General features: G+C 35.3%; 1 protein-coding gene across 2 annotated transcripts in view; it reads left to right on the top strand.

The window, feature by feature from the left end:
* The window catches only part of LOC150098761 (homeobox protein dve-1-like), a 295,705-nt gene that overhangs the window by 225,242 nt on the left and 49,776 nt on the right, over nucleotides 1-20,687 (top strand). For both annotated transcript variants that reach the window (XM_090404687.1, XM_090404686.1), the window contains exon 4: nucleotides 17,298-17,424. In XM_090404687.1, coding sequence (XP_090260813.1) covers nucleotides 17,298-17,424 — 127 coding nt within the window. The remainder of the gene's footprint in view (nucleotides 1-17,297; nucleotides 17,425-20,687) is intronic.

The following is a 20,687-nucleotide window of genomic DNA, read 5'->3' as shown; positions in this document are numbered from 1 at the left end:
CTGCGCATATTAGACATTATTAGTAAATTGATAGACTTGAATTCTGATTCAATTATGAGTTCGGAATTAACTTAAAAGGTCCACCCCTAATAATCATCATGATCAGCAGACTACCTTGAATGTTATTCGTGTTATTCAAAGTTATTTGCACTAATATAGCTCTATCTTTGAATGTGCATTTGATATCCAGTTTGATGTATGCTTTATATAATTTCTTGTTTCATAAGACCTGCACATATTTGAAATATTATTTATATGTTGTAGTTGAGAATATACCGTTTGCAAAATTCACCGTTTCTGGGAGTAATTTCTGTTGAATTCCCACACTGATGGAGAGATTCATATATCAATATAACCATGTTGTATAATGTAATAGCTTCACTGTTCTCTTTTCATTCTGATTATTACTGTTCCTCTGCCCTGTTGATTCATTCTTAGCTAGTGTTTTCATATCGAAGACATTTGTCTCATTGTGGACGCGTTTCTTTCTTCGCACGATATTGCAGTTGTATGTAGTATTTTGTAAAGGTTTTCTCTGTTATTTTGAATTAGATATTTATTTTATAGCAATCAGCATTTATTAATGACAAGATTAATTGAAATAAAGCATAACAAATCTAGAAAACTATCCGTTTTCAGTAAATGCTTCTTTGTCAGTAATACTATTTTTTTTTTTTTATTTCTCCATCTCTTGTAGGGAAAAAAAATGCATTTTTCCGAATAATGGGTATTAAAACTCAGCTGCTTGAGATATTTTGTTTGATATTTCTCGATTTAGAGGATGTGCTTAACGAAATAAAGGAAGTCAGTCTTCCTTCCCCCTCTTCCCTCCCTATCTTATATACGAGAAGAGAGAGAGAGAAACAGACAGAATATGCTATAAAGGAAACATTTCCCTTCTCTTTCCTAATACCGCGAAATGTGTAAGTTGTTTTGGAAGCTTAGTATGCCAAGAGCAAAGAATTGACTAAGCAATACAGTGAACGGGATATGGCAGCAGCCCCCACTTCGCTCTGATGGGCCTAACAGTATTGAAGGTGGAGACAAAAGTGTTTTACAGCTCCATTGTCGGCTGCCTAATCTGGTATGCACTGTTTCAGACAGGCAACTTACACTTACAGGATTAAGTTCTACTTCTCTCCAGGATTTCTTGGTTCCAACTTTCCTTTCTCTAGCCTGCCACTTTATAATACATATGCCAGTCTTATGGAAGAGCAGTTCAACAAAAAATCTAATCTTTAGACTACATTAAAGCTGAGATGGAAGTTTATGTGCTTACTTGCTGTGCTGTGTCTGCCTGGGGTATTGGCCGCCGAGGAGCCGGGCACGGACCAGCAAGGTGCCCAAAGCGGCTTTGCCAGCAGGCCCATGTTTTATTTAAGGCTGGATTAAGCACAGGCCCTGCTGCATGCCAGCTTAGGCAAAGCAGGAGCTGGCGGCAGCCAGAAGACCTGGAATCCCAGCTTAAGGGCTGACAGACGTCACGTGTAAGAGGCTTAAGGAGAGCTGTATGCCAAGGCAAGTGACAGCTCCATGTGCTCCGGTCTTATCGCACATCCCTCCGCTCACCAGATGCATATGCAGTTCTGACTGCATAGCCCTTGTCGTTCTGTATCGCTACGGTGTCTCTTCTTATTCTATCCCTTCTCTCGATGACGTTCAACATTAGTATGCAAACATGGTCGCCGCTTTCTTTTTCATTTTTTTCTTGTCCAAGTGCTGCTCATTTGTCCTTTCCCTAATAAGACTGTTTTTATTCTTGAGCACGGTAATGAACAGGTCGTGAAGTTGGTTGCAGTGATTTTTGAAGCCCGGGCAATTTGCATCCCATTGCCGCTCGGTTTTTGTAAGGCCACAGAGGACCGACAATCCCATAATCCCTTTGCATTATCTGAGGTTTAAAGCAGAGGTATGCTGCCTTATTCCCAACTCACCGTCTCTTGTTCGAAAGCTGATTAAGAACTTTTCCATTTGCTTTTGCGGTCCTTAGAAAACGGTAGCATGCACAAAAGGGTAGCGAAGACGTAAGAAGTTTTCTTTCTCTTCGGCTAAAACTGAAGGTGCCTTTATTGAGTTGGCAAGATTACACAGGTCATGTGATACGTTCTCATTACAGCGAGCGGCGTTGCCGCAGCCTCTCAAATCGCCTGCAGTGTGTTTGGGGTAATCGGATGTTGAGTTTTTTGTTATGGAAATTTAGAGGTCCGTCCAAGATCAGCGGGGCGGTTAATCCCTCCATATGTATTATTGTGTTATTCACGTTTGTCGTTTGACAGTTAGATGCCCACAGGATTATGAACTGTACAAGCACTGCACTAGATTCACTCCAAATAATAATAGCCTTAATTGCATAGATGCTTATATGAAACAATAAAACGCATCGCCGAAAAGCTGTCTCTGTATTTCCCAAGTGTGAACCTAAGTTCATTAGAGCAACAGCCACTTGTAAAATAGACCGTGTTCCTTGAATTTTTTTTTTTCTTTTTAAAGTTTCGAATATAACGAGAAACAATAAAGCAAATCGCTTACTAGCTTGTAGGGCCAAATTTTAACTGAAGAAACTGCTTGCTTTCGCGTTTATCAGTTTAAATTGTTTTGCAACATGTTTCAGCGAGTTTAACGCATTGGTGTTGTTAAAGCACCAGTTCCCAGAAGGGAAATGCTATATGAAATCGTTGGCAAAGTTACATTGTTTTCAGTTTTATCCATGCTATCTATGCCTGAAGTATTCTCTCTCTCTCTGATATTATATATTCTTCAATGGTTTTATTACTCCGTTTCCGTCCCCGTAATATGTGTAATAGCATCTATTAGATATTATCTATTGAAATAAGTTGAGATTTCCGGAGTTATTTTTTCCGACCTTTAGTCCAGTCCCAGGTCAGTCTGATTTCAAATGGCGTAACGAATCTTTTGAATTCTTCTTTCAAATTTGTATGTCTCTTTCCATTCTCCTCGTTGGGTAATTAAATCTGGCTTGATTAGTTTTACATTTCTTTTATATTTGAAATGTAGAAAGGCTTGAATTCTTCGCTATTCATCTATGTCCTTTACAGAATACCGCATATACTTGAACGCAGGTCCTCTTCCGGAGGTAGTCTGTCACATATCCCTTAGTCCTGTGTTATTTGTAATACTATTAGCATAGCTTCGTGCTGATATTTTCGTTACTGAGTGGACCCTCCATTGGGGTAAACGACTATTTAAAAAAAAATATATATATATATATAAAAAGGATTCTTATAATTTGTACGATTACAGCTGGGTTGAAAACTAAGAATTTAAATTGGATATGAATTAAGCTACATTTTTTTTTTTTTTTGAGAACATATACATACGAATGTTGTTCCTAAGAGCTGAAGTATAAAAAAATGAATGAAGAGAAGGGAAAACTCGATGACACTATATTTGCAATATCGTCAATCATCGTATTAATATTAATTGATACTTCATGGCATCATAAAGTTTCCGTTACTTATTTAAAAGTGATTACAGAAGTACATATAAGCATATGATAGAACATAAAATTGAATTCATCTTATTATTGATGCTCGCTTTGACATTAGTGTACACAAACTGATTTTGTATGCTATATGCTTAATACTGTTTAATATATATTCTCAGTCACATTTCTGTTGAGAAACAAAATCTTTATCAAATATATTAAGTAGCTTTCTTAGTGTACTCCCTCTTCTGGGAAAGTGACTAGAAAATCTTCAGAATGTTCAAGAGCAACTCTTAGAAATAGTCCTGGGTCTTTGTTTTGGCCAAAGATTGGTTTGCGGAGAGTCGTGTTTTGAACTTGGGTTTAACTTTTAACTTTAAGGAGAAAGTATTTGATTCAATCATTGCTTATACTGCATATTCGTTCAGTCATTTCTCCCATCACTGCCAGTACGGTCGGCCCACTGTTATTATTTAGCACAGGAACTATAACAACATGGCAGTAATGGGGTAATAATAGTCAGTGATGTTATTTTCCTGGAGCACCTGTATCTGATATGAAGAGAAAAGCTTGTTCGTTTGTTTCTTCATGCATTCCATATTTAGATAGAAACCCTCCTTCCCTTCCACGAAATACCAGGTTTGGATGTGTGTGTGTGTGGGGGGGGGGGGTCATACACCACACGAATCAGCTTCAAAACGTAACAGTTTGCAGTTAGCTATTTTGGATTAGGAGTTTCAGTAGTGTTTTGTCAGTGCTAAAGCTGATGAAATGAGTTTACCATACAAACCCGAGGCAGATATATTTACTTTCTCACACTGCTTAATTAACCAATCAGTAGCGAACTGTGTTTTTTTCTTTCGTGAAAGTGTATAACATACGAGAAAATTAGATCAGAAGCAAGAAGTACTATTCGGTCAACCTAACTGACTACTAAGAATTAACATACGCTAGTCAGAATATTTGTTGTTCAGAGTGAGAAAGAGACAAAATCGCCACGCTATTAAAACCATAATGTTTCTATATTTGCCAAGTATGGTGTATTGCAATATTTCGTTCTCGGAAAACTTCCCGCACACTTTTGTTATAGTTGCTAAATACTAAGCAATAGTGAATATATGGGAAGGAAAAAATATATTTGACAGTTGGCAATCAAGAAATAATGGATTAGGTTACACGAGATTAGAACGACAACTTTAAAAGACTATAAAATAGTATCTTTTTTTTAAATTTTTTTGAAACGTACTAATTGGCTGGAGATGTAATTTTTATGAATAATTGTAACACTGTCTGTATAACTGTAAATCCTGTGTCGCTTCAGAAATAGCTATCTCCAATTAAAACTCGGAAGAGAAAATGCTACTAGTAAAAATGATAAATTTAAATTAATTCGTTTTCTCGATGCTTAACTTCAAAAATAGACTTAAATAATCATATTTGCATGCGGGTTTACTATAAAAAATGCGATGTTATAACAATAGGATTTTATTTTACGTTGTGTTTGATATATCGCACTTAGTGTATTATTTGTTACATGTTATCTTGCGAACATCGTAGAATTTTAATTGATTGCCATCTGCGACAGCTTATTATAAACCGCAGAAGTTAATATTACGCTTCATGTTCTTAACACGCAGAATGCAAGATTATTCTCCACAAGATGCATCTTATCTTTTTCTTTCACAAGAGATTAACCACAGTGTCTCATGGGTAAAAGCACAGGAAGATAAAATCAGTGATATGTAGATTACCTTTCTTTTACTCCCTAAAAATCTTCAAATTTTCTGCGCCAGCTCGAACTGTTTTAGTAATAGTGGTATTTGCGAGATGTAGATCAGTAAACAAATAAATTATGGCTCTAGACTTCTTTTTAAATCGCTCAGAAGCTTTCCTTTTAATTTCATTTTTGTGGCGAATAACTTTGCATGTGATTGTATCTGGGATTAGATGAAACTACTTAAAGTAATAGGATGAAGATTAAATAGTAGACAATATTTAAACAGAAAGATGAAATCAAATTTCAAAATTTCCGCTAACTAAGCTTTGAAATGGTGACTCGTTATTTCGCATGAAAGAATTTCCAAATCAAGTCACAAGAAATTTTCTATCTGATTTGAGAGGGAAGCTTTTCAAATCTTGGGAGGGGGAGGAAGAAAGATAAGCCCCAAAAAACAGTCACAGGCATACGCGCTTAATGTAGAATAAAAATAAAATCAGTTCGTGTGTGTGTGTGTGTAAATATATATAAAGCATTTGCTGACCATTGAGAAAGTTTTTAATTTAGTGTTATATTTCTGTGCGCAGTGGAAGTTATATTATTTTTAGCTTTCATATTTATATAGATAGAATGGCCTGTTATTGTTATTTGGGATTACGGCTAAAGCAAGCAATAAAAGTTATTAGCTGGTCGGTTTGCTCAGGATGAAAAACCATGCCGCCTCTCTGTGAAATGGCAGTATATACTGACTTTTGTACACTGAAGGCATTTTTTGTTTTCACAGTGACTGTTTCTTTGTATACACTATAATGGATATTTAGAGAACTTGTTGCGAAGCCTTGTGACATATTAGTTGTGCGTATGCAAAATAAGAAATTGATGTAACCATATTTTTTAATATCGAACTCGAAATAAGATCAGAAATTGAAACGCGTAATAAATTGTGGCTCTCTAAATTAGTTTCGCTAATTCGAAATGTAGGATTTTCTTTTTCAAATGATTTTGAAAAATAGTTATTTGTAATTACTGTCTTGTACTACTACTGCTCAAGAAATGTTACATTATATATGTTGTTATAGAAAGTGAAAATTAAAGTCGCTATAAACCAAGTTGTAGATAGACACAACAATTAAGAAATCATTGTTATTCATGTATATGTTACCGCTAAAGCTCGAAAGCCGTTAATGTGCACATTACCTAGCTAATCTGCAGATTAACTGATTTGCTCCGTTAACGTGCGGAATCAAGAGTTTTCCGCATTTTACCTAGGTAATGTGCACATTAACGGCTTCCGTATCGTTAAAGTTCAAAAGTTTGTTTCTCTCATTTCCTTTCCCTACTCCTTCCCCCCTCTCCCTCCACTTTTAGTTTGGTTTCGCCAGTGTCATATGTTTTGCAAATTCATTTCCTTAATTGTAATAATATTTTAAACCGTTTGATTCTTTGTATTATACTTTTTTAATTGATTGATTCTATCAACTAATTTGTTGATTGTTTGATTGTATTAACTTGATTCTTTAGATATCGAAAAATAAATAAATAACATTATGTTAATTTAAGCGTACAGAAACGTTGCTGTTGTTCCAGCAAAGATCTTATTTTCACTTTAACGAGTGCCTAGTAGGTAATTTGAGAAATGAAACAATTTTCGGCACTTTAACGGATCACCCTAGTTAATCACAATACCTAGATAATCTGTAGAATAACTGATTTCTGCACTTTAGCGGTAACATATACAACAGTTCTGAATATTTGAGTCTCTTTTAAAAGTGTACAGGTCAGCCACTTATATGATTCATGATCTGAGACCAGAGCTAGCACGCACGGTTCTGGTTTACGTAACATGCAAGCACAATTTCTGAGGGTTATTTAGAAAAAGAGGAGAGAGACGACAAAAAAAAAAAAAAAAAAAAAGTAGTCTATGAGAGTGATCCCATGCTATTTTCTTAGCGCACATTCAGTTGCAATGAATTTGTGCTCTTTTAGTAATTACATCGTCTTCTTGCTTCTGTTCATTCGATGTTAGGTGTCTGAAGTTTAAATGGATTACAATAGCATTTCATTTTCTTATTTATTGAGAACAGATGATTATATATATGCTTACAAAAGAACAAGAGCTAGTGCCTTCTCAAGCCATGTCCTGTTTTCAGTAAACATATATATATAATTCTTTTCATATTCTTCTTCAGTTGTTGCCTGGGCTCGATAGTTGGAGTACATTTCAGAGTTCCAGTTACGCGGTGTCGATTAGTGTGTTTGTGCAGTTGTTGACCACACTGTAGCGTATTAATCTAATGCAGTGGTGACAAGAAAAATGTTAGTTAATGCCGCTGAATATTTTTTTTTTTTTATAACAGAACCCTTTTCTAAAAATTGGCTTATTTGATATTTAATATAGGAATAATAAAATACCATAAATATAAATAAAGTACAGAATACAAGTTTACTTTTTTTTTTTTTTTTTGATATTGTAATATATCACGTGACGTGATTTGGCATGCCTGGCTACTACAGACAAACCTCGCTTAACGCGATCAATCCGTCAATTAATGCTTGCTAAGCGAAATCGCGTTAAGCGAATGCAGTAAACAATATGAATAATATTAATTCATTCATCAGTTAGCGTAAGTTAGGGGAAAAGATTACAGTATAAGCTATATTAGAGGATAATATCATCAAAGTTAATAAAAATCAATTCCGTAAATTTTTATTTAATGTTCTAAACATTTGATTGAGCTACTTTTTTACAAAAAAAAATTAAGTAAAAATGTTCGAATCGTGCTCGACTTTTTCATCTTGTCATGCAATTTGCGATAGCTGGCGAACGCTTTATCAAGATTTCTGCGGACTTCGAAGCTTCTTTCCATATCAGGATCAGCATCAAACAAAATTTCCTTAGTATGCTCAATTTGATTGAAAACTAGCTCAAGTTCTTTTGCAGTTAGCTTCTTAGGTCATAACATTCTCTTCTTCGCACTCATTATCTTCTTCATATGAATTCTTCTAATTGAAGGAGATCATGCTCGCTTAACTGTTCTGAATGGAAATCGAGCAAGTTTCTCACATCTTTATTATCCAGTTCATTAAATCCGAGTTCTTTTCCAATTGTGATGATTTCTTCAAAATATTAGATCTTGGATTTCGCGCATGATAAACTAACATATGCTTGAGTTTAAATTCGTCTTCTGCATTGCCTCCTAATAAGAACGTAAGACGATACTTTGTATTCTGGTTGAGATGCTTCAATTTTCGCCAGGAAATTTTTTGTTGGCATACGCTTCCAAAAGAGACCAATTTCGTCGACATTGAATATTTGCCGATCGTTATAATCACCCTCTTGAATTATCCTTTGCAATTCTTCACGAAACTTGGCCGCAGAATCACTATCAGTCTAGCAGATTCCCCATTTATTCTTACGTTATGGACTCCAGTTCGATTTTTAAAACGGTCAAACCATCCTAAACTCGCAGTAAAGTTTTCACATTCCTCTTGAAATTTGGTTTCTTTCAATGAGGTAAAAACATAGAGCTTTTGCCTGAATATTCCCTATACTAAGATGTATTCTTTTTTGGTCATATCCTCAATCCAGAGTGATAGAAGACACTCCATCTCGATCAGTAAATGGCTTCTATTTCGGGTGGTCTGCATGCTTAAAGAAGCAGTAACAACTTTTCATTGTTCTTTGTATACTTTGCTCTTATTTAATATGGTCCAAACTGTAGACTCACTGTATCCCAGGTCTTGCACCATCATTGTATTACTAGCGCTACTTTCATGTCTCTTAATGACTTTTCCTCGCTGCAGATTGGCGACAAAAATTTTCGCGTGACGTAAAAAAACCGCGTTAACTGAGTAATCACTGTTGTAAAGCGGGAAATGATATCATTTCACTCCATCGTGCTGATTATCGCGCATATCGAATTCGCGTTAATCGGGGTTTTCCTGTACTCATATTGTAAAGGCAGTGCCTCTTTAAGTGCGTTTTCATCAGATTTAATTGCAGTGTGAATTCTTGTTGAGAGTATAAAACTATAAATCTAATCCATAACCATCAACTATGGGTGGGTTTAAATTTTCATACGATTGTCGTTATTTATTATTGTTATTATTTTTTTTTAAAGTGACATGATATGGCCATTGATCACGACTTTAGGAGAAATTAAAGGATGCGAACTATTCGTTTCATACTCAAAGGTCTGTATTTAGTTATTTATTTGGCGGTTCAGTAAACCGTTGTTTATTGTGGCAGCTACTCGCACGAATTAACATGATAATTTCTGGCATGTCACTAATATAGAGAAAAAAAATGGAATGCACCAATATGAAAGCATCGGGAAGAATACTTAAAAGAACTTTCTTCTTCTTGGTCTAAAGCAGCTGATATAATGGAAGAATACGTTATTACAATATTCTTCCATTATATAGCTTTAGAGAAGAGCATTTTCGATCAGTGAATGAAATTTTAACACTGCTTGCCCTATGGTTTCGAACCCGAATTTTTACTACAAAAAGACTCGCCTATACCAGACGAGCTACGGAGGTTCTTCCAAACTCTGTAACCGTTTAATCCTGTGTCACCATATATTCAAAGGAGTTCACAAAGGCCGTAGTACCATTAATTAACCTCTTGAAACATGCGGCTAAACAGTCGCGTTCCTAATTCGGATTCTCTGCTTTTGCCGAGAGGAGAAAGTTTTAATGACCTTAACGGCTTTATATTGTGAATATTTTGTGAAGACAGCAGATTATATAAAAATCTTGTGAACAGCCCCGCTAGAATGGATATGGAATGTCTTTCCGAACGAGTAGTCACTAGGCGGGCTTGAAATCTAGTGTTAGCTAAGGTATCAGTAAGGAAAAGTTCATCCTTTTCTATTAACTTTCCTCTTTAGCTTTCAATATTGAAAGTTTCTAAGTCTGATTAGGGTATATATTAAGATTTCTTCACACTTGTGCTTAAGAACGAGATGCACTTTAATGTTGTAACCAAAAATTACTTAACGAAACAATCAAGAAAACTCGGATGCATTTAGTTAAAATTTAACACTTCATTAAGGCAAACTAGTATTTTCCATCTAATTTTCGATATACAGTACTTCTTTCCTCCGTCTAATGCGATAAGAAATATATACAGTATTTGTGTTTAAGAGACTGTCGGAGGTTTCATTGTAATCTTAATCGAATATGATTGCAGCCTAATATGTGAAAGTGAGGATAAATGTGCTATTAGAAGAAAACTGAACAACTAATGGTGCTCAGATTTGCTATAGGAAAAGTATATTTTTGGATAGTATGCACATGAATTGCTTTAGCATGTTTCTATAATTTAATTCGAATGGTTGCGGTACAGCGTATTAGTCGCATCAAAATACAGTGCGAGTAGTCACTTCCACTATATCACTGACAAGAATACAGTTCAGAGTATATTCCCTGCGAAATCGCTATTTATGAATATCGAAGTGTGTAACAACCTCGTGTTCTGGCTGAGCAGTGCGCTGGTTGATTGCGAAAGTTCGAAGCAGTAAGTTGCGCTTGTGACAAACCACGTGAAGGACAACATCCACTCCTACCGAAACAGATGCAGAAATTCGATATTGCTGCGCACGTGCATTTCTGTTGCCTTGTGAACCGAACTTTCCTGTCACCATGGTATGGAAAGCGATTCGGAAAATGCTGTACATATTTCCCCATGAAGCTGTGTAAAACGCTCTGGAAAGCCAGATCCTATTGGATGTATGAACACCAGAAGAATTGTCATACGGTACGAAAGAAATCCATAGTACGCATGGAAATTTTCCTCTTTAAAAGACATGGCGTGAATTCCTATCGAGGATCATACTTAAGCCACATTTCTTGGATGAACATTCAACGTGCAACCATGAATATGCACTGTCCGCACAACGTTGCAGCACACTTTAGCTATGTCACATTTGCTCTATAGGTAATGCTAATTCCAAATCAAACGATTTTTATGCAAGATAGATCCTCACTATACATTGGTCAGAATATGATCATTGGAAGCATGTTTTCCCACTACTCCACTGTGAACGATGACCTACGAACGTTCCGGGCCTGACTCCATCTAATTTGCTGTTTATAGAGCTACCTTATCGCGGAAGTCCCAAAACAAAACTCTGAAGCAGCAGTAATAGGAGAAATGATCATTAATAAGTTTCTAAATGGTGGACTGTATTGTCTCCCACTCACTTCACATCTTGTTATAGTTTCACACAAAAAAAACTACAGCACCAGTTTATTTTTGTAGTGTTTAGTTTGTGTTAAACTGAACACTATTTGATTTTAATGCTAGTTAATGAGAAACAAAGAAGTTGTTTTATTCGGCCGTACGAAGAAGGCTTTTGCAATTTTCAGCTAGATCTTTGGGTGTTGATTGCTTTTAGGTTCTCTGACTTGAATTTCTTTGTAAGCAAATGGTACTTGTCTCGTAATGTGCGTAGGGTTTTGTTTTACCCTGACTTATGAAGTTCATGCTCCGTAATCATGCACGAATTGGTTTTACTATACCATGACATTGTTTTGTTATGGTGGGGGTGACTGGCTTTACTTCGGTATGTTTTATTGTCCCGAAAGACGTTCGCACATGGCTTCCTGCAGACATTGGGATCTCGCTGTCATTGAACTCTTAAAAATTAAAATGTGTTGTGTCCATTTACGCTTTAGTTTTCAGCATTTTCAAAATAATACGTTTGTCTGTTTAATGGACAGACTTCCTTTGGTATATTGTTCATCTGCTTGTTGACTACTCCAGAGTTGTATTGCATTATTTAAATTAAGGGGATATTAAATCACACATTATTTCAAAGCCGAATAAGAAACTCAAGGATCGGAATCAAAGAGTTTCATGCCGAATATAGTAAACTATAAAAGTTTCGGCGGATTGTTTTCGGACTCGTATAGCAAAGTACATAAGTTCTTTTCGCTATAACGTCAGTATTACCTGGTCTACCTACTCACTGATGAGACTTCAATAAAGGTTGAAACCGGTCTGGGTAGTGACCTTCCACCATAATGTATAACATCATACATCTCCTAGGAGATGTGTTTTACATTATGTGTAATACTAAGAATAGTGATCAAAACTTTACCTACCTTTGCAACGAGTTGCCATAGTGTTGAACTACGTGTTTTAGCTTACTCTACAATCCGCCGAAACTTTTATAGTTTACTATATTCAGCATGAAACTCTTTGATTCCGATCCTTGAGTTTCTTATTCGGCTTTGAAATAATGTGGGATTTAATATTCCCTTAATTTAAATAATGTTACATCGCCGAAGTGAAGCCTATTGGCTCTTTTATTTAAGTTGTATTGCATTCCTGGGATTAATCCAGCGGTTTTTTCCCCTTCATTCCAGTTTCAGTTAGTGTTAGTCTGTGATTTAGATGATATCTTAGTTTTCATATCTCATGAAAAGACAGTTGACGTTGCGACGTGTCTACATCTGTCGCCAGAAAGATGCAGTTTGTCTTTACCACTGTGAAATGAATGTTCGCAAGCGTTTTGCTTATTGGAAATATGGGGGTGGAAGGAAAGGAAAAACTCTTAAGCAGTGCTTCCTTTCTTCGCCCCCCCCCCACGGTATTAGCATCCTATAAGACAGGGATAGATATTCTTTAAACGTTAATAATAATAATTTTAATTAGTAAAGTATGTTGTATTTATATTATTCTGTTACTTAACATCACTCACTTTAAAAACTTACTAGATAAAATATATCAGAAAAATAAGTGTCCTTTGTGAAACACTGACTTTTGAAACTAAGATGAGAAGAAAGTTTTGATAGCAGTTAATTAACTGTAGACCTGTAATCGGGCTGATTTTTGGCAGTATTATCCGAGAGCTGCAAAGATGAATTTTAAGTACGTATTTGCGAATACTGAATCTAAAACAACTGGAGAAATTCACAGACCCTTTACTTCATTTACTTCATTTTCAGCTCACAAAGGAGCAGTGACTTTTGTCTTCAATCAGAGTAAAGTTTCTTTCTTTTGTGGTCTTCTCTGCGGGAACCAGCAATAATTTTCAGAACATTTTCGTAAAGCAAAGATTAACTGTTTTTGTGCAGGGACAATAACAGCAAGCAGAAATGATTCTTCTCGTTGATTGCATATATATTTCACTTTTTATTTTTTCTTCGAAATTTCGCCGCCCTCAACGTTTTGTTAGATTGGTATGTAAATTTTAACCACCTTAGAAATTAAAATATATAAAAAACTGTAGTCGTTCCCTCCTCCCCCTTTTTACATTTTGTACTGCTGACGACAAATTTCATCAACAGTCGCTCATAAATTACTTTGAAAATCGAATACACATCAACATTACTTCTCGTGTAATGAAGATTGCCTCTATCGGAGTATCTTTTTTACATAATTCCGATTATTTCCACAAGCGGTAGTTCATATGAATTTATTAACTTCGCAGTTTGCTTAAAGCGAAATAACTAAGGCACTTTGGTTTGACTTCAGTGATGGAAATGTTAGTTTTATCGGTCATGTGTCCAGCCAGGTTTGTTGTACTTTGTTAATGAATGTGGGAGGTGGGGATTTTTTAAAAAAATTTTTTTAAGTTGGATCTTTAGATCTTCAGTTATAGTCTGCTAGAAACAGACTATAACAGAAGATCTGGAAATGTCTTCGTTGGCGTTCCTCTTTAAACAAATCACTTTTACTTGCCAAATTCCGATTTTGTTGCTGCAAATGACGATGTCCTATATGAACGAAATTACATCTTTCTTGTTGCTATATATAGTAATATATATAGCAACAATATGTGACTATATACATTAGTCAATCTCGCCTTGGCTGAGGACTTGTAACCCGATGTATTAGTCCTCTTCACCTGTCTTCTGTCATTCAAAGTGCGGATCCTCCAACCTTAGTCCAGATAAAAAAAAAAAAAAAGTTGACACGAAAGGTTGACAACCTTTCGTGGATGTGAGTCACATTTAAAAAAAAAAAAAAAATTCCATTAAAGAGCGTTTCAGTTTCTGATATAAACATGCTTGCATCATTAATGCCATGAAGCGATCTGAGGTATCATCTAATAGTTGATGTGTAGATAACGCTTTTGATTTTGTACCAGGCAGTAGTTTTTTTAATATTTTTTTTATGATGGAAAAAAACAGTGGTCATTAGTTGTCTACATGTTTCACAAATTTTCCTTCCGCCTTAAAAGTATGTTGTTAGGAAAAATCTTCATTTAAGTTATTTCTTAACCTATTTCCCACCATTTCTTTCTCCTTTGAAGCACGTCCTAGTATTAACATTATTTTACTCCACTGTATAGAGAAAGTGTTATCCTCTCTTTTGCTTGTCTTTCTCTTGTTCCGAGAGAGTCCCTTGGTAAACCATTTTGTTCCGATATAATTGTCTGTAACTCTATATAATTGGTCCGTTTCTTTATGAGTGAAAGTAAAGTAAATAGCCCGTGTATAGCTAAGACTTTCTTAATTCATTGCTGAGTAGATGGTAACTAAAAACAAAGAGGGGGGGGGTCCCAGCCAAGAAATTAGGTATTTACTAATGCGTTACAGAGTTAAGGGTTAGCTAGCTTTGATAATTCTGTTCTAAATACCAAATAGTTTTATTTTAATCTTTTCAGCTTCTAATAGCTGAAGTCTTCCAACAAATATGATATAGTTGAAAGACGAGATAGTGTTTTGTATTTGTTCATGTGTTTTATGGTTAGACGGTTTAAACCGGTTATTTAAAAAAAAAAGTTTAATTACTGTTAATGGTTTTGCTTTATGATAATCGTACCCACGAAAGGTTGGATACCGTTATAATACATAAGTGGACCGTAAAGATTAAATAATCTGGGAACCTCCTCTAGAAACTTTAAAATGGAAATTTCTTCAAGCCATTTCAGATCTCCAGTAAGCAGGATGGTAGTGTCAAAAGCTGAGCGATGAAAATCATCCATATTTGCATGCATCCATGCTGGGCTTCGAGCTCACAGCTTGTAGAAAGGCGGTGACTTGATCTATTTGACTCCCTAGAATTGCAGTGCAACTTATTGCAGCTTAGGTGTATTTTCATTTCGTGAGTCACGTTCCGATTGAAGCATTCTATTCATCACATTATTAAATATCAGTAATAACAACTGTGTAGCGTTCCGGGTTATTAAACAATTTGGTGCCATTATCAGGATTTAAAGAGTAACAAACTCTTGCATATGAATGCAAATAGTGCGATTCTCTTCCAATCTCTTCAAATCTCTAGATAGGGATAGCTAATAGGTTAATGTTATCGGACTAAATTAGCTATACGTATTTTTACTATTTGATTCTTATACCATGTCTTTATGTTATGCGCTCTCTGAGAAGGAATATTGCATGTAAATTTTTGTCGGGGCGGTATTCTTTTGGCGCATCATTTTTACTCGATAATTCTCTGCAGCTTGTGAATGATGGTAGAGAAAGACTACGGATATATCTTCCACGTTTCGTTGTGTTCTTTAATGATGTAGAAATATGATAATTTGCTTTCATCCCCTCAAATAAATTGTTGGATGTGAGAATGGTAATATATATTGTAAACTGGTAAAGTGCTTTTATTACAATCGTACTGATAAAAACTTGTTTATCAGAATATTTCAGCGTCTTGATTGTAAAATATAATTACATAAATTCATTCATCTGTCTCTGGGAGAGTTTTGTCGATTCGAAAGCATATCGACAAACGTCACAAAGGCATAACATCAAATGTTTCGCTTATTTTAATGGTTCGCTGCTAAGCAAGTGCTTCTATATCTGTTAAATTATCGTTATTATCTGGAGTACACGGAATCCCTGATAAAAGTATAAAACATACCTCACTGAATTAGTTTTTACTTTTCCCCTCTTTGTGGATTGAAGATAGTTACGCTGTAAAGGATTTCCATTTATCCTATATATAATAATTTGAATATGTCTTCAAGACTGCTACCAATTTATTCGTCTTGCATGCTAACTTACATGAGACCCTTTAAAAAGGCCACGTTTCTACTGTGCTGATTTTAGTATCCCAAAAAACTCTGCTTATTTTTGCAAAACACAGTACTAAGACTTAACAGACTTCATTCACTAAATATGCAACTCGAATAGGCAACTTTATTAATAATAAAGGGATATTTAATTTCTGAAGGTTTCAAACAAGACCTAAGACATTTTATATAAGAATGTTGACATGAATTTAACTGTAATTACATTAAGCGTTACACATTAGTCTTGTGCTTTTGAACCTCGAGGTATTTCATGAAGGATACATTTTCATAAACATTTGCGCATAATTCTTCTTCCCCCGCCGCTCTCTTTCCCATTCCTATTGAATGCTTGACATTATACAGAATGCATATATACATAACCAAATATCTTCATTAAAATGCTTGGTGACAGAAGATTTATTCCGTATTATCTTTGTAATGTACTATGAGTCTGATGCGGCGGTACGTTCTTGCGGGTGGAGACTTGGGTTCCAGTAGACAAGTTTTAATAGCGATAAGAGAGATTTCGGGCGAAATCGGCAGAACGCTTCGTGACTGATTAACTTAGCGTGTTTCTCATTCATCCTCCCCACGGAGTTCATATGGCAACAGAACAAAGCTTTGGCATACTAAACCATGACTTCTGTTCGTTTAAAACTGTTGTGCAAAGAATTCCGACAGATATTTTCTACCTCATAGCACTTGGATAAAGATTATACGCAGTTCGTTTGAATTCTGGCATGCGCTGCTTCCAGTTGTTGTATTATGTAAACAGTTCGGTGCAGTGTCTGCCCAGGATTGTGTATTCATGAAAAGCAAAGCTGGATGCCTCCGAGCTACAAAATCCAGAACACGGTTTCCTTTTCTTGAAAGTTTCCTATGCTCAGGTGCAAATCGGTAACCCTCTTTATTTGTAAGATGTTTGTCTTTTGAGTTGTTGTCTTGCGGAGTCATGAAGGATTGCATCAATGCAAAGCATATTAATGCAGAATTTTCCCTTTTATTAACATTTGAATTTGTTCCTGAGTTATTGAATGAAAATAACAAACTTAGTAGATAAATTAAAAGTGCTTAAAAAAAAAAGTTAACTTGTTTTGTTAGCTTGAAAGATTCAGTAGTCCTAATCTCTATGAAAATTCACTTTCTCTTATAGGTGCCATCCAGATCAAGAACTGGAAGCCTCTAATGTTCGATCAAATCACAGAGGCCACGGAAGCTACCGTTGGAGATATTTTAGGAGATTTGGCAACTGTGGCTACCTTACGCATACGGCTATATAGGTATTTCTTTTCTTGAAGTCATTTTTTTTTTTTTAACAATAAGGCTGTTGGTAGTAACGCATTGTAATTCGAGATGTTTTTTAATATGTGCGAATGTTAATAATCGTGGCCTTCGCGAGCCGGCGAATCGAATACTTCATTTGATTAAATCGAATGGAGTATTCGACTTAAGACGCTTTTCGGCATTTTACTTATAACACAGCAAAATTTTTAAGTTCCTTATTCCTAAAGATAACTTCTGGACTAGGTGGCCCCAATTAGAAGTCATATCCTTAATGTTCTCTTCAGGAGTGATGAAAACCTAGCTTTCCAAAAAAAAAAAAAAAAATTGCTACACTTAATTTAGTTTCACTGTGAAAGCTTGAAGTCTTGGCCAACGTGCAAAGCCAGTTTTGTTGGACCTAAAGTTTCCATGAAAAGTTTGTTCATCGTCTTATTTTTTAGATATAAACGGACATAATAAACAGCATCACCAGCTTTTTTAGATTAACATGTATTCATGAATTGTATTAAAAAAGTCTTCTGTTGGTACGTATGATCAGAATTGAAGTAGAAATTGTATATTTCAGTCTTAAATATCAACTATAAGTAGTCCAAACTGGAATTAAACTACTTTATCTGATTTAGTTCAGGATTCAATAAGAAGTTTGAACATTACAGACTTCTTTTTGGCAATATAGGCAATTGCACTGTCGAGTTATGTTTATCTCAAAGTTATTACTATCATTTGACCATCTCGATCACTTTTGCATTCAAAATTTCTGCTATCTGGAAAACACTCCTTCCTTTATTCGGTGGCATGCTTTTGATCCATTGAGATTATATTAATTCGCTGGGTGAACAAAATGTTTCAACTTTATAGAATGCTATTTGGTCAGTTATTATGCTAAAATACATACAAAAACCTATTTGACTGAAAATTCAAGTGGAAATTTTTTTTTGTAAATATTGGTGCACTGATTGGTTAGTGAAAAGATTCATGCGTGAATTTGATGGGCATTTGTCTTTCATGAAATTTTCTGCACGAATATGTCTCAATTCATACAATTTTTGTTCATGCAAAATTCTGCCGAAATTGTATATATACACTGATGAGCATAAGGATGTGCATCTGGAACGCACTGCATGCTTAGCTAACGTGATTTTGCGCATTCTTGAGGTGTATTACGTCTGGCGGTCGTCGTTTAGCCTTCGGTGAAGTGTCCAAAACATTAAAATAGCTTACAGTGTAAATTGTTTTGACATCGTCTTCGATTTGTATTTACTGAAATTATCATGCTTATTATAACATTAAGTTTTTCAACACAATTTTGCGCCCTGTCTTATGTTATGAGTTGGGGAAACTTTCGCGCCACTTATCCTCTGATATGTAGAAACAGCAATGATGATATGATGAATACCGTTTGAATCCTTATAAAGATATTTCAACTAAAGATGAGTTAACTGATCTTATGTAGGGCTTTGTCTCCCACAAACCATCTAGAGTTTACGCTGCCAACAGAGATAATGCACTGATCTACATACCATTAATTGCTTCGGCCATATCCCAAGTAGGTCTCAAGTAGCTATTTAAAAAGTCTCAAGTATCTGGAGGTCTCAAGTAGCTATTTAAAAAAATAGCTACTTGAGACCTCCAGTAAGAAAGCTAGTGGTCATAACGCCGGGCGCTGAAAATTATCTAACATTTGAGGCAACCAGTTGGTACCCTATTTATCACATATCCTCTTAACGAAGTTCGTTCTCTCGATGGGTGCAGTCTTAAGTCGTTTTTCGACATTGTCTTTATAGCCAAGCAAAAAATTTTAAGTTCGTTATTCCAAAAGATAACCTCTGGCTCAGTGGCCCTAATTAAGGGCGATGACACCTGGTGAGTATTTTGCCAGCGGAATGCATCACGGAGACTTCATGGCATCAAACTTGTAACGAACAAAAATAAATGTTAATATCTTAAAATTTTCAACGAAAGTGATATGTTTATTATCATTTATATCATAATAAAGTAGAAGTCCATTCTAGCGATGATTCAAAACAGTTGAGAAAATGTCCTTAACAACGAATGCTTCTAATAGTCAATTTGCTCACTTCTCAGTTACAAGGTAATGGAAAAACCATTCAGTTTATAGAATAATTGTCGAATATCAATTCTGTAGTGCAGGTTACTGCATCTCCCTTGCTTCTTCTCTATTTCTGCCTCTGATCATTGCAGAAGTAACATTCTAATTTTCTACAACAAATTTTCCCTTTTCTTCCTCCATTCATCCACCCTACATTGGTAGTCGCCATCCTATAGTGTGATAATTTAGATTTACTTCTTTTATACGGGTCATATCAGAAACCGTACAAAAATAAATAAATAACCGATAGTTACAATTATTTACAGCGTTAGTGTGCGATTGATATAAAATAGCACAGCTGCTAAAACTAAAGAGTAGCAGCGACTTCTGTGAAGTAACTTCATTATAAAATGTCTGTTGTCCATTTTTGTCAACGTCATTTTATGCAGCACGGTACGAAATGTCATTATATAGAGTATGTTGCATTGACAAGCGTATTTTCGGTCTCGTAACTTAGGAAGACCGAAAGAACGGTTCCTCATTTATAGTGAAAATAATATTTAAAAAAACCCCGCCATAATGGAAAATATTCCTATATTTAAAATTATTGAATTAACTGCATTAAAAAAAAAATGTTAAAACGGACTTCGTCATAGGCAGTATTTTCCAGTGGACTTTTTCTCTAAATAAGATTTTACGTATTTGACTTTAAAACGCGTCCCTCCTGTGAGCACTTGCTCGATGAAAAGTATATCTAAGAGACAACATGAAAGCATCCTTATCGGGGAAAATTAAATGTGAACGTCTTTAATATTTCAACGAATGCAGTAATTTTTAGCTATTCATTTATTTTTCATATCATCCAAGATATGTACGTTCAGTTGTTTTTTTTTTCTTAAAAAATAAAGAAAAAGACGCAGTTCTTAGTAAACATTAATGTGAGCTTTTATAATGCAGTTCATAATTCTACAGTAGTCGTGGTATCGGTTACCATAAGGATTAAACAGTTAAATAGACGAATCTTTACCCCTGCTCTAAATAACGCAAAAAAATAAAATAAAAGAACGCTGAGAGACGTAGCATGAATTTGCCGACAAAAAATTCGCACACTTCTATTAATTTGGCCCCCCTCCACACACACACACACAAAGAAAAATTCTGTACTGATATTAGACTGAAAATATCTGCGAAAATAACTTATTATTATTA

Source organism: Typopeltis vanoorti, chromosome 15 (genome assembly GCF_054136105.1).
Source record: "Typopeltis vanoorti isolate ZY-2024b chromosome 15, IOZ_Tvanoo_1.0, whole genome shotgun sequence".
Classification (NCBI taxonomy): domain Eukaryota; kingdom Metazoa; phylum Arthropoda; class Arachnida; order Uropygi; family Thelyphonidae; genus Typopeltis; species Typopeltis vanoorti.
Note: the sequence above shows the minus strand (reverse complement) of the source record. Positions and strands in the feature narration are given on the sequence as shown.